The 15000-nt window shown below is 37.2% G+C and overlaps 2 protein-coding genes across 4 annotated transcripts in view; one reads left to right on the top strand and one right to left on the bottom strand.

Moving 5' to 3' along the window:
* The window catches only part of Taf6 (TBP-associated factor 6), a 15634-nt gene extending 6587 nt beyond the window's left edge, over positions 1-9047 (bottom strand). For both annotated transcript variants that reach the window (XM_043034233.2, XM_043034241.2), the window contains exons 1-7: positions 8835-9047; positions 5234-5320; positions 4766-4919; positions 4119-4266; positions 3750-3879; positions 3226-3405; positions 2825-3059 (exon numbers count right to left, since the gene is read on the bottom strand). In XM_043034233.2, the coding sequence (XP_042890167.1) occupies positions 2825-3059; positions 3226-3405; positions 3750-3879; positions 4119-4266; positions 4766-4919; positions 5234-5320; positions 8835-8981 (1081 nt within the window). In that variant the 5' untranslated portion in view covers positions 8982-9047. The remainder of the gene's footprint in view (positions 1-2824; positions 3060-3225; positions 3406-3749; positions 3880-4118; positions 4267-4765; positions 4920-5233; positions 5321-8834) is intronic.
* A 304-nt stretch (positions 9048-9351) lies between these two features.
* Positions 9352-15000, top strand: part of RpL35A (ribosomal protein L35A) — a 6325-nt gene continuing 676 nt past the window's right edge. Inside the window, exons 1-3 of one of the 2 annotated variants that reach the window (XM_043034256.2) lie at positions 9352-9472; positions 9722-9754; positions 11055-11199. In XM_043034256.2, the coding sequence (XP_042890190.1) occupies positions 9726-9754; positions 11055-11199 (174 nt within the window). In that variant the 5' untranslated portion in view covers positions 9352-9472; positions 9722-9725. Of the gene's footprint in view, positions 9514-9721; positions 9755-11054; positions 11200-15000 lie in introns of both variants that reach the window. The other variant, XM_043034263.2, reaches the window with a different exon arrangement.

Genomic DNA, 15000 nt, shown 5'->3' with positions numbered 1-15000 from the left:
GCATACTGCGTCATGGCTGAGTTCTGTTGGAATTAAGTTTTCTTTCTTCCAGATACTGTGTGAGATCTTTCAGAATAGAGGTCGTATATGATACGATGGATTACTTGACTTTCATTACTGTTACATAGGAGTGGGATTCGCTTATACCAGGGGAGGTACCGATGCGCCCTGCCAGCAATCATTTTATTATCTATTTATGGAACATTATGTAAAAGTATAAAACTTATTATGATTAGTTTACCATACTACTTCAACTGTTTTCTTTTGTCATCTGAGTGAGGCCTCCCAACAAGGTCACTCTTTCCATCTTCCTCCCAACCCATGTAAATAACTTGTCACATGCACACGGGAGAAGAGGTTAACTATGCATATTTTGATATATAACACCATGATGATTATGTTGAGGTTTTGGCTTAAAACTTGTCAAATTCAATAGCGACCTTTAAAATTTGGCGCGCGCAGGCAGCCTGGATGCGGCGTTGGGAGCGTGTTCTACTGCCCGTAGTGAAGGGGTTAATGCCGGGTGACAAGATATTATGTCATGTGGTGGCAATACCTGTTGCTGAAGACGTGATATTTTGTCATGGTTTTTCATATGGCCAACACGTCGGGTGATGGGGTGCAAAGTGTTTGGCATTGGCCAGCGTGGACAAATAGCTCAAGGCATAAGGCCTATGTGCTTGAAATACTCCAGCGTATAGACTGATTGGAGCCAAAACTACCCTGTATTTATTGGATTAATAATCTGTTGATAATATTTCAATACTTCTTGAAATACAGGATACTTTTGAAGTCTAACACACACAGCAACTTTTAAAAAGAGAATGGCAAGGAACTTTCATTCATGAACCTCATAATTATAAAGGGAAGATCCCATTAGCCAAATTATTATAAAGAAAATTAAAAGATGTCAGATTCTGAAATTAATATCTGTAGAGTATAGGACAACATATGTAAGCTAAAAGAACATAGGTGTCAAAAACAGAAAATAACATAGTTTGATTGTTATGATGCTTTTCAGTCAAATAGTTACCACTGGATACAAGAAAGGACCATGGCTCATATACACTGCAAACCAATCATCAGATTATCCATCTTGTCTCTCACCAACCAATGTCTTCTCTTACCTGAAATCTATATTCTGTATCATTCAATAAACATTAGCCATTCACACATAGGTCTACTTTGCAAATTTAAATAAGCTTATATTCTAAAAAAAAAAGTATACATAATAATTTCCTTACTTAGCACTTCAAACAACATATAATGAGATATGAGTATTTTTTGGAAAAAAAAAAAAGTTAACAAATACTTCTTCCAGTATATTAGATATACATTATTAACCCATTGCGTACGGGTGTCATGACATACATGACGTAGGAGCTTTGGCCTGACGACGGCCGTCATGACATACATGACGTTCGGGGATTTTGGATCACTGTGCTATTTTATTCTGCTATGAAAAAGGAATCAGTGATGATGGCTACTGCAATCATAATTACTATAATTACCGTAATATCGTGCAAGCTTAACGTCCAAAACCTAGATGGCACCACTTTTTCCTAGCACCAGCAGGAGAGAGAGCCTTGAATGGCACCCATCCACGGTCTCTAGCAAGCACCGTCTCTATAGAGCGATGGCACACACTAAGATGATGAACCCTTGCTCTAAAGTACCGCCGATGAAGGATGTGCAGGCAGAACGAGAAGAGGAAGGTAACTCAATCCATACCCAGTGTCTAAAATGTGCTCCTGTGCCAATATGGATGCCTTTCACTGTGGCACTCTCAGTCACAAGCATTCCTCTTCCCTACCTCTTCTTGTTATCTTTATTGTAGGGGGTTATATGTTTCGTATTTGTTCATGACAGCACAAAAATACGAAAAAATAAAGTTGCTTTTTGCCCTCCCATAAGAGAGCAATACTTCTATCACATTGAGTATGAAGAAAATAATGAGCTAATATGGATAATATACTACAATTTTAGTCAACTGCAGCACTGATGGAGCCTGTCATAAGGCACATATAAGTCTCTAAACTCAATAAAACACACACACAAAAAAATGAAACACAAACACTGCTCTAGTTTTACAATGAATGACTGAAAGAGAGTGGGATGATTCAAATTATATTGCTTCAAGCGGTCTCTCTCTAAAATAAAACCTATCCTGGAGGCTGGGCAAGCAAATTTATCTCCGTCGGCAATGGGTTAAAAAATAAATGACTTAGCACACCAAATTTATATACTTAGATGTCATGTTTTCTTCATTGCACACAATTAATACTTAGAGCATTCAAAACAATATCACTGTATACAATAGCTTAGATAAGACCTTGAACCATCTGCAAAGGGTATGTTTTGCGGGATCTGATTCATTTTAATATTGCATTTTGCCTTTTATTGAAATTACCAGCTATTTATTCCTTCAGTTGTGTAAATAAGGCATCATACCAAATGCTAATTGGTATCACTTTTCATGTCATACTCATGAATCACACCATATATCTAGAAAATAATAGAAAATACACACATCTTAATATGCCCAGCCTAGGCTGAACATCTTAGGATGTGATCTGTCCAAGCAGTGTAAATAGTCAAATTTATTTTCTTTTCAATCACTGCTATAAAGTCCTGAAATTTGTCTTGTGGCATTTCATAGATGAAGGGAACTCTTTATTTACATGATATATAAAAATACATTTCAAGATCAATGGGTGCACATCCTCTTCGTTAAAATGTATGGTAGTAAAGTACACATTCCTGAAAATTGCAGTTTGTTATTTCCCATCCTGATAATGGATCAAAGAAAGAAATCCTTACTTACCAGCAACAGCACCATATACTGAAGACAATGGAGTCCTTTCTGTATTGAGACAGCGAGAAAACACTCTCGTAATTCGAGTCTGCAAGCCATTTGTAGTTGTGTTGTAATTTTTGCAAATCTGTGAAATAAGGCGGGCAGCAAAATCCCTTAAAGCCCAGTGATTATCCATGTCTGGTTTCATGCACAACTGCCGACTTACGATGCATGTCATCACTGATGGTACCAGCTCATGCATCTGAAAAACAGAAAATCAGCATTGAGCCATAAATTTATTTAATTTAATATTTAATGCACATTTCATAAAATCCAGAATGACAAACACCTTTTTTAAAATTCACAGAACCTTTTTCAATAATCATAAGAATTTCTTTGTATAACCACTTTTTTAATACAAAACTTACATATTTTTCTAAATAAAGAGTCTGATTGTCTAACAATGCCTTGGCCATTCGCATCAGGTAGATTAGAAGAGCCAGATTCTTCTGCACAACATTCACCCGAATGCCCTCGGCAATGAATGTACACAACCGTGGGACCATCTGGTGGAGGCCTGGGTCAAAGGCCAAACTGTGAAGAGCTTCCTGAAATGGAGAGCATTGTGTATCAATACTCTAGCTAGAAAATCCTGATGACAATTCCCAAAAATGTATAGTATAAACAAGTATATTAACATTAAAACAATCTTGTATTATTTGACATTTCATAAAAAAAAATGCTATAACATTTTTTCTTAAAAAAACTATAGTAATTAGCATCAACCTTGGTGATAAGAAAGATGGTTTTTTTCTTTACATTTCCCTACTTATTTCTTAAGACAAACAATATGCACCTTTAGAAAGCTGGTAAATGCACTGATCGGCTCAGTCATTACAAACAATAACTGATTTCATCACTTAAACATAAAAAATACATTATCCATTCTTACCCCTCTTTTAGGCTCATCAGAACCAACACAAGCTTCAGTGATCTCTTTGTAATAGAGCTGTTGTTCTGCAGAAAGTTCATGAGTAGCCAACTGCTTCACTTTCACTGTCTCAATGCTCTTCATGCCACGGCTAATGGGAAAACAATGTATATGAGTATATTTTTATATATAATCAATTAATCAGCTACATCTACAGTTACCTTACACAACTAAAGACATGTAACACCTTAACTCACATCAATTCATATTCAGTTCAAGGCCAATACAAACATAAAAAATAAGGGCTAATCACTTTTAAGTGTTCCAACATAAACACAAGAATTAAAATTGGGAGAAAAAATATGCATGAGACACAATAAGAAGACTCACCCATGAATATGCTTTTGATCCTTGTTCTCCTGTTGAGCTGACAGTTTAGCTGCTGGATCCACAGAATCTTTCTTTTGAGCGTCCTTAGTAATTGGAGGAGGGTTTTCTGGTATAGTCGGCTGTACACCTTCGATGGCCAGCCAGTGTGCTATTATAAAGAGAGAAATCAGTCAAGATGAACTATAATATTTACATATATATTTTCTCAGCCTTACCACACACTAAAATATTTAATTCCTTGTGGATGATTGTATTTGAAAAACAAACAAACAAACATGCATGTGGGTAAGAATAGTCCCATATGAAAATATTCAACAGAGTATGGGTAGCTGAACACTATCTGGCATCTCATACCTTCTGCCAGCCACTCATGCTTGGGTTTAGAGTGTTTGTTCACCATTGTAAGTAAAGATATACTTACATATGACTTTTCAAGTTTCAATGGCACTCATGGTTCCCCTTAACAACAAACAGCATTTACAGTCTTTCTTTGCATACTTAAAATTTGTAAGGGTTAAAAATGTGCTTGTCTGTGAGTGATGCATTGTTACCTCTTACCCGTTTGGGAGGGATTAAACCTTGTGTCATGAAAATGAATGATCATTGACATAAGTATCTTGTGACTCAGAGCCCATAAAATAACTAACGTTTGACTGTCATCTGTAGTGGTAGCCGTGGTGTTGAGGATGTAACCATTTCATTAATTTCAAGTTCTTTATCCTCTAAAAAGTGAAGCTCACGTCCTCCACCAGAAGCAAATCTGAATGGGATGTGTTCTCCAGGATGGATCCCATACAGTGGCTGGAAAAATAACATAAAAAAATCACAAATGTCAAAACTCATTTCATTCTGAACTAATTTTGTCATCTGTACTTAGAGTAATGTGCAATCCAAATGATTTCCTTTCTGTTTTTGGAGAAATAACAATGCCTATATTCATTCATAGGTATAGAAGAATTTTTAAGTAAATAAAAATAACAATAAAATAATACAAAAGAAAAGAAAAGAAGTTTGACAAATATTTTTCTGTAAAACTATTCTGTTATGTATAACTGTCATAACTTCAATTATATAAATTTCTCTGAATAACTTATACTTGATTTCATGAAACTTACCTCTATATTTTTTAGTTTTAATACATTATCAAAATCGGCAGTTGAGAAACGTTTTCTCTTGCCGTGGTGCATATTTTTCATCCCATCCTGGAAAGATGTAAAAAATTATTACAAAATAATGAAAAATATATTTCAGTCATACTACAAGTGGCAATGGATGGTTGATGGTAAGGGAGAGTCATGTGCCAAGCATCAGTACATTCTCCAAATTTGGGAGAAAACTTTTTCACACTTTTATGAATAAAGACAGAAAAATAAAAATGAAGCAAACATTGACTCACAAGCAACCACTGGAATGTAGCAGGCTGTTGCTTAGCTCTGAACAGAAAAAAGGCAGTAAAACTACATTTTAGGAATTAAATACAGCACAAGGTAAACACTGCATGAAATTGATCAATTGTCACAAAGTGAAAATATGAAAGTCATTTAAATTTAGTGACAGATGTAAAAGAAACTGCTGTGGCCTACACATCTTTGGCCCTCTAACAAAGGTCAACAAACTTGCATCACATATGTTCTGGCAGGAGAGAGCTTGGACTGGTTCCTTGGTTGATATTACATCAACAGGGTAGCCTAAAACTTTAACCCATTCACGACGGGGGCATTCTAGCCTTGAATGTCATAATGCCGGGGCGTTCAAATTATTAGGCCTAAATCAATTAAATGGCTGGCACAATACTGTGCCGCCCGGCCACTGGGCTTTTGAATGAGCGGTACAGTACTGTACCACCCGTCCAGAGAGGGTTAACATATACTCTTGGAACAACACTACTAAGATATTATCATAACATAGCATATTTTAACCTTTGCATACGGGTGTCATGACATACACGACGGCACCAATTAGGCCTAAAAGATGGGTGTCAATGCGTACATGATGTGACATCGGGATCTGCTCCTAGTTGAAGGGCGCACACAGTCATGAAGTATTATGGCTGTAATGGTGCTATCTCCAATGCTAGAGTTTTCCAAAGTCAGCCTAAACCTGCATTTTATGATGGATTTATGGAAAAATATTGTTTGAGCTAGTCTGTGCTACCCAGAAGGCAGAGAAAACACTTTCCCCATCCCTCTAATTTTTATTTGTGGTGACAGCATCATCATCTATATAAGTAGTACGAAGTGCCCTGGGGGAAGGGCAAAACCCCCCCTTGGCTAGGGCAAACTTAATTAAAAACTAGGCAAAGTTGGGTAGGTAATTGGGTTAAGATTTAGAATATGAAATATGCCCCAAATTCATATTTTACCCTACAATTTCCCTGATTTACTTCATGGGGTACAGGGGTGGAATTGTGCATCCTATCCACTATATATGAGTAGTAAAGGTTGAGAGGAATCCATCGATACCACTATTCAGAAAATGTATCCTTGGCATTTCAAAATGAAAAATATAAAAACATAAAAAAAGAAAAGAAAGGAAAGGAAAGGAAAGGAAAAAATCCCTGCAATTCCACTTTCCTTCCTGTAGTTTGTTTTCACTAAGTGCACATTGCTAAGGGTGCTTGCTATGTAATGCCAAACCAATCTATATGTCCAACTCATCACCTAAAATTGCTGGGGTGAAAGATAAGGTATAATAGGTGGTTTGCAGAACTACTAATGAATATATTCTCTTTACCCATTGTGAATGGAAAGCAATGTGATGATGCCATGAGCGAATCTGACCATGTGTGAGCCATGTAAGGAGTTGCTATGAGTTTTGCTATTTTGCAAATGAGGAGGAGTGTACATGGTTTAGTATAATTTGATGAAAATGTTTTGCAAAACTTTGTTTTTCTTCTACCATCAATTACATTAATTAATACAATTCCTCCTTCAAGGAGATTAAATACATTAAATTTTCCAAATAACCTCTACTATTCATATATAGTGGAGATAATGCACGATTCCACCCCTGGACCCCACAATCTGGATCCTAATAGTAGGGGAGGGCATGAATTAGATCAGGGAAATTGCGGGGTAATATATGAAATCCAGGCATATTTTGTATGCAAAGTCTTAACCCAATTACCTACCTAATTTTGCCTAGTTTTAAAGTTAGCCCTAGCCAAGGTGGGTCCCCCTTTCTTTTACGACACTTCGTGCTACCTCGTGCTACTTTGGGGCATATTTCATATGCAAAATCTTAACCCAATTACCTATCTCACTTTGCCTAGTTTTGAAGTCAGCCTTTGACAAGAGGGGGCTATGCCCCCCTGTGGACCTCCCCTATTGAAGGCACTTTGTGATACTTATGCTACATAATTAGTTCTGTAGATGAAAATGCCATGACCACGAATAACCCTCGGACTATGCCATTATGACAGCAACTGAGACTTCGTCTCATATATTCCTCAGGATACGAAACTAGGACCAATAATGACGCGACCACTCAATAGAGGGCACTCCATTATTATACTGTAAACAACGGGGAATATTGCGCCATCTATTGAGAGAATATAACAGCGTATGCAGGTAATTTATTGAGGGTTTCCAGTCCACAGCCTGTCAGTAGCCGCAACTACGTAAACACAACCACATTTGAATTTCCAGCTGAGGATGGTGGTCACCGAGCTATTTTGCACAAAGTATTTTGCACGAAGTGCCCTGAATAGGGTGGGTCCAGGGGGGGTAAAGCCCACCTTTGGCTAGGGCTAACTTCAAAACTAGGCAAAGTTAGGTAGGTAACTGGGTTAAGATTTTACATATGAAATATGCCCTGAAGTATCACGAGGTAGCATGAAGTGTCTTAAAAAAGGGGGACCCAGATTGTGAGGTCCAGGGGTGGAATCGCACATTATCTCCACTATATATAAATAGTAGAGGCTGAAAGGAATCGATTGATACCACTTTTGTGGTATTTAGTAACGTGGCGCTATTCGGATAATTTACCCTAAATACTATTATTTGTCTAAACATTGTCACAGCCATACCAATACCCACTTTAAGTCTCACAATGTGATGAAATACAAAAGGGTGGAGTTTTTCAGTACTCTTAGCCCTTTGGTCATGGTATTAAAAAAATATTGGTGCAGTAGGATGGCTTATTTACATGACTGGCATGGTGCCATCCGCGTCTATGACCGACTCTGCCTTTGCAGCAAATCATGCCATCTGCTGCTAATGGGTTAATATAAAAATGTTGGGCAGAAAAAGCTTAAGTCTCCCTTATTCCACCAGAACTACCAAATGGCAGCCCTGAGTCAGTTATCTGAGCCCTTCCGCAATAGGTTAAGAGCATCAATGTACATTTGACAAACTGATAGTCTACTGAAAAAATGTTGCCACTCGGTGGCAAACTTAACAATGACCATAATTTTTAATTCCATTAAAGTAATTTCGAAACTTTAGTATTGGCTTACAGCTTTTATATCTCATAAGCTATTGTCTATTGAATATAATTACGCTCTGCAACATCTCACTACTCAATACATTTTTTACTTTACATCATAATACACTTTTTATTTTTATTTAATACATTTTTTCACATTTTCTCACGAAGTTATATACATCAGAGGTTTATGAGAATGAATAAGACTACAATTTTCCACGACGTTATAAAACTACAGTTAGAGTTGAATGAGAACCCTTGAGGAGTCAGTTCTGTTTCTCTCTTCCATACCTGAATTAGGATCTTTAATCTGAAGGTGACTTCTTCAGACAATTCTTTAGCTACATCGTCTCCTATTGCTGAAATTCCTATACTCTCCGCAATCACTTTAATTGACTCTGTTGGAAAAGACGGAGCAACTTGACAGTCTTCCGCCATATTTCCCGTTTATCTGTTTGTTTACGCTAAATATAGCGAAACTTGCTACAGAGAGGGGTATTTGTTTGAATGAGCGTTGGTCTGTCGCGTTAAAAAAGGTTTCTCATAACATTCCTTCCGGTTATTTATATCTGTTTCATACTTATGGTAGCAAATATCTAAAAAGGTTTTAAATTTAGAGAAGGAAAGCCAAAAACACAAAGAATGTTGATGAAGCAAACGGCGCAAAATACGTTGATAATTTCTGTGCTAGTGTTAAGCGCTTTTAGGCAGTACATCTATTAGAGAAAGAAAATACCGTCATATTTTCAAGAATATTATCCCAAATATAAAATACAGTTATATCAATATACAAAATCGTAATAACAAATATTGAATATGTAGATGAATCAAAGTCATTAAGTGGTATAAAAGATAAATAATTCCATTCGCAAAGTGACGTACCGCTTCTCCCGCTTCGAGCCGTCCTTTTCGTAAACATTGTGTCCGAGGTGCGTAGCTTGCAGGCGTGTTACAATTTTAAAATTCAATCGTAAGCTCTTAAGGATTTGTAATAGGATTGGAAAATACTGTAGTTTATCTTTTGAACTACTAGGCTTGAATTAGAACGGCGCGTGAGGGTGATTTATATGCAATATTTATGGATGATCAAAGATGAAATAGGCTGGTGGATGTGTGATACTGCGACCAGCAAGTTTAGTGAACGTTCTTATAGTTTTTCTTCTTTTCTAATATTACAGAACCATGGTGAAGAAAGTTACCGGACCTGGAAGGTAAGTGTTGTAGGATTTTCGTAATTTTAAATTTCATTATCTATGAAAGTTGCAGCAGCGGAAATAACTTCAATTGTGGGATTTATTTACAAATTTGCATTTCTAGTTCTAAGTAACGTATACCCGAAATTCACTTTAACGTTAGTCAATGGTATTAATTAAGATGAAGCATAATAGATATGGTAGCTTACCAAAATGGATACAATGAAATTTGGTAAAGAACTAGTGCACACCCTTTATTGAACTTTTGGCCAGTAGAAACCTCATGTGATTAGTGTGGGCAATGCCTGTAATTTACATGCTGTAGACCTAAAAGTAATCTTCATTGACTATAATTTCATGTATGCAATTTTGATTTACTTTTGTACTTCCAAAACTTCAGGAGCTAGTAGGAGAAAGGAAACAAACGTAGTATTTCTGATAGAATCGCAAGTAAATGTGTTCATATTATTTTCTGAATCGCTGTAGGGCCGAAGGTTTACACAAATTTTAGTTCAATGTTGCCCGTTCTCTTGAATCAAAGATTGCAGGCACATGGTGTGTCTAACCAGCATTTATTGTAGTTGTTGGAAGGTTCACTCGCTGATTTCAAGATTTCTCCTTTCCCTAAGTGTGGTTATTCAAGTATTTTTCTAAATGTAGTCTAAGGCACAATGGTGATATTGGCTGGCCATTTTTATTTTTCTAGAGTTGGATAAGATCAGACTAGTTTACTGAGAACATGTATATGTTCAGCCTGGGTTGGCCATCTTAAGAACGGGTTTTCTAATAGTATTAAGACATACAAGTAATTATGCTGTATTGGCAGTGTGATTGTATTTAGCATTTGTTATGTGTTAGTTACACACCTGCAGGAATAAGTCTTCTATTTAGAATGAAAAATTAGTTTGAAAATGATCCGAGGCTGTGAATAATACCTGTAATAGAATGGTTAATTATATGAAAATTATGTATTTGGCATTATGAGGTCTTATTTGTAGTTGTAGTTTTTTACTCCTTATTTTGCATAAATATCTATTTAGATTTATATTTCTAGTCATGCCAACCTAGAGCAAACTTGCATGGATATCTCCAAGTGTTTAAAGATTATTGGGGAGCACATGAACTCTAAACAGATATAACAAACACCATTTATCCATTTCATTTGATGTCATGTTGGTATTTTGGGGGGGGAGGGAATTATCCAATAATCAACTATTTTCTGATTTGCCTAAAATGGATATCTGGCATATGACCACCTGTATATTGCTGAAGGTTAGTGAGGGAGTGTCAGGAATTTAATTTTATTCTTCCTCAACAGGCTTTACGCCAGGGCTGTGTTCACTGGTTACAAGCGTGGCCAGCGCAACCAGTATGAGAACACTGCTCTCTTGAAGATTGAGGGCTGCAAGAACAAGGACGATGGCAAGTTCTACGTGGGAAAGCGCACAGTATACGTATACAAGGTAAACCATATTACCTTTACTTCAGTTATTAGAATTAAATGGTAACTTTTGTAAGGAGAACTTAGGTAATGGTCTTAAAAAAGTTACTTTTAGGTAAAAACAAAAAAAAAGAATCCTTAAATGTATAGAATTGGTTACTGAAAACCTATAATATAAGTCATGAAGAGCACAAACATCATCACTAGTAGATGTAAAACAGGAAAGAAAGGTAAGGACACTGTCAGTGGCTGGCAGTATAATCTAGAGCATCTAAGTTGCTTGCATTCTCTTTGCTCCTTGCTAAAGCAGATAAAATTCTCCTACATTCCCGAGATAGAATAGGCAGAAATTAAGTTTTTTATTAACCCATTGCCGACAGGGGATAAATTTGCTTACACAGGCTCCAGGATGAGTTTTATTTCTGATCGAGGCAGCTTCTGCAACTTAATTTGATTTTTCCCACTCCCTTTTAGTCACTCATTGTAGAGCTAGAGACATTTTTGTGTTTTGTGTTTTTTCCTGCTTTTAGAAATTTATATCTGTCATATCACAGGCTCAATCAGTTCTGCAGTTGACTAAAATTGTAGTTCAGGGTCCATATCAACTCGTTTTTTTTTTCTTTATACTCAATGTGATAGAAGTATTACTGTTTTAGGGGGAGACAAAAAGCAACTTAATTTTTTCTTATTTCTGTGCTGTCACGAACAAACACGAAACTTATAACCATCCAGAATGAAGAGGTAGGGAAGAGGAAGGAAACTTGTGCTTTTGACAGTGAGTGCCACAATAAAAGGCATCCCTACGGGCACAGGGGTACATTGTAGGCATTGGGCATGGTGTAAGTCACCTTCCTCCTCTAGTTCTGCCTGCACATCTTTCATCTGCAGTACTTTATAGCAAGAGGTCGGCAACTTGCGATGTGCCATCCCTCTATAGAGATAGTGCTTGCTAGAGACCGTAGATGGGTGCCATTCAAGGCTCTCTCTCCTGCTGGTGCTAGAAGAAAGTGGTGCCATCTAGGTTTTGGAAGTGAGTTGAAACCCATTTTGCTTATTCCCGCCGGCACTGTTCTGTCTTTGCATGGCTGCAATGCCGGGGCTCTCGAACACATTGGCCTAAATCAATTATATGACTGACGGCGCATGCCGGCACCCGGTGCTATGCATATTACATAATTGCCGTCTATGGACGGCGCCTGGCGGTATCGGGTAAAAAACATTGTTAATTTCTGCCTGATATAAGATGTGGTTTTATTGCAATAGACTTGCCAGTATGGTGCCATATGCACATTAATTTGTCACTTCTGCACTTAACCCATTCACGCTGGGGCGGTTCCGGCTTTGCACGGTTGCAATACCGGGCTTTTTCGAACGCATAAGCCTAACGCCTTGAGATTCTCGGACGCACAAGCTGTGAGCCTGGGCTGCCTGCTTGCTCACCCTGAGTGCTGGCCTTGCCCTCGTATCTCGTCCCCGGCGTCTGATGCAAAAACCACAAAATGTGTCAGCACGTCAACTGGCGCGAATGGGTTAATAGCACAATGATAGTAAGGTTAACAAACCTTCCATTTCTGCAAGTTTTCATTTATCTAGAGAGTAGTTAAATTTCCAGAATGTTTTTCCCATTAGATAGTCCTTTCAATGCAATTGCACAGCAGTTATCAGTGAAGGATGAAGGTAGATAAAACTGCTGTTCTTAAGGATTATATTTCTGTATTAACCCGTTAGAGTTGGATACTTGTCAGCATTTCATGGTGATCTAGACTCTTCTACTAAGCATCAGGGGCAAATACTCATGCTGTTGTCAAAATTAGTTTGATGTGGTTACTGATGCCCAAAGGATTATTTTTCATTGTGATAGAAATGCTGTGGCTGAAAGCATTTTAGATTTTTAGCTGTTGATTATATTTATTGTGCACTGAAAAACCAAATATCATAACAGGAAAATGCAAAGTATTATGTGGAATGTGAAGACAAGTCCTCAATTGTTTGTCTGCAGACCTATGCTCATAACTAAGTCCACAGATCTCCAGAGCCATATTCAAAGTAAATATTTATGAGCAATAGGTATAGTCTTTTTGCACTCTACTTGATGTGACAACACATGGAATAATCCAAACAGGATTATAAGGACTGCCCTTGACAAGTATTCAAACAGTTCTTAATAGAAAATGTCCTATCTTTAATGCTGTTAGTGGAATTTTTAAGCAACAAATCTGAATTGGACAGGCTGACTTGGGTATTGGGAAGGATTTTGTAGATAGAGAATTTATAGGCCAGTTTTAGCTGTAGGGTATGATTTAAATTTTGTAATAACCAGGGAATAGTCAATAAATGCAGAAGGACCTCTAAAGCCATGTCCACAATTCTAGAACGTCCTAAGTGGCCAGAGTGACACACTTTATTATTTTGAATATAGAGCTTTGCAAATGTTTAGAATAGGGAAGATTGAGTAATAATGTTAATGGCTCGAAAAACAACTAAAAATAAAATTTAAAAAATAAGGATAAGGCCATAATAATTTACCAATCTTTGAATCTGTGCTTGCATTTGTCCAGTGATAATGTGGTCTCCATATACTGAGATTTGACTAAAGCAAACAAAGGTTCACCAGGTGGAGGAGGTTTGGTGGCCTTTCCTAATCTAAATTATAGAGCATGGCAATGCTTCATGCAGTCCCATTGTGAAAATTTACCTTCATGTTGTGTGAAGATTTTTTTGTTATTTTATACAATGTTTCCACATTGACTTTTCACCAAGCATACCTAACCTAACCTTACCTTTTTATCCCATTCCTTGAATTTTTTCAAGGTTTTACCAATATTACTTATTATAGTAATGAGGAGGATAATGTTAGTATAGGTGATCGTAATATTTTTTCCTTGAAGATTAGTGGAAAGTGTAAATGTGTGGTCTTATTGACTCCTTGGTGATTAACTGCTTGTGAAACCATTATTTAACCTATTTTGTACCGGTTGACTTGCTATCACGTTCATCGGTTTTTGGGTCAGACGCCTGCAACAAGATATTTAGTCAAGGCCGACGCGCGGGGTGATATGGCGTACAGCGCTCGCTCGCGGCTAGTGTGCCCAAGAATCCCAAGGTGATAGACTTATGCATTTAAATATCCTGGCATGCCGACCATTTAAAGCCGAAATAGCCCCGTCGTGAATTTTTTTTTTAGTGAATGTCTCGATCATGAATGGGTTAACCCATTAATGATCGGGTGGATTTGGCTGTGCCTGGACATCTTGCAAGGGTGTTTCAAAATGTGCTGGCCAAACACTCGGGTATTTGTATGCTGAAATGGCGTCCAGCTGCTGTGTGCCCAATTTTGTATTTTGGTACTCTGTCAGAAGGTCATGTCTTCATCCTCTTCTCCATCTTATCTTCATTGTGGATGTTTTTTTCTTGTATTTGTGTATGAATACATGAATACAGAAAAAAAGGTTGCATTTTGTCCTATAAAATATCAATACTTCTGTCACACCTGAGTATAAAAACATAAATGACTGAACTTACAATCATTATTTACTACAATATGGCACATACAAGTCTCGCAATACAGTAAAACAAAATAATGGCACTAGCATTATAATCTGTGTATGATGAAAGTGCAAAAGGTCACTGATATTGCACATAAAGTTGCCTCTCTCTGAATAAAACCCATCTTGTGTGCTATGCAACACACCCAGTTCCATTGTCAGCGATTACACTTGGTAGGATATTGAATTGGTTTAGCCACACTTTAATGGATTCAGTTTTTGGTACATGACTCTTGAGACCTTTCAGCCTTTGTGTAGCAGCGGTTGTCTTTTGTCTT

The sequence above is a fragment of the Penaeus japonicus genome, unplaced genomic scaffold (assembly GCF_977035675.1).
Source record: "Penaeus japonicus unplaced genomic scaffold, GWHDUDI00000001_assembly GWHDUDI00000005, whole genome shotgun sequence".
Lineage (NCBI taxonomy): Eukaryota > Metazoa > Arthropoda > Malacostraca > Decapoda > Penaeidae > Penaeus > Penaeus japonicus.
This window is presented reverse-complemented; position numbering and strand designations above follow the sequence as displayed.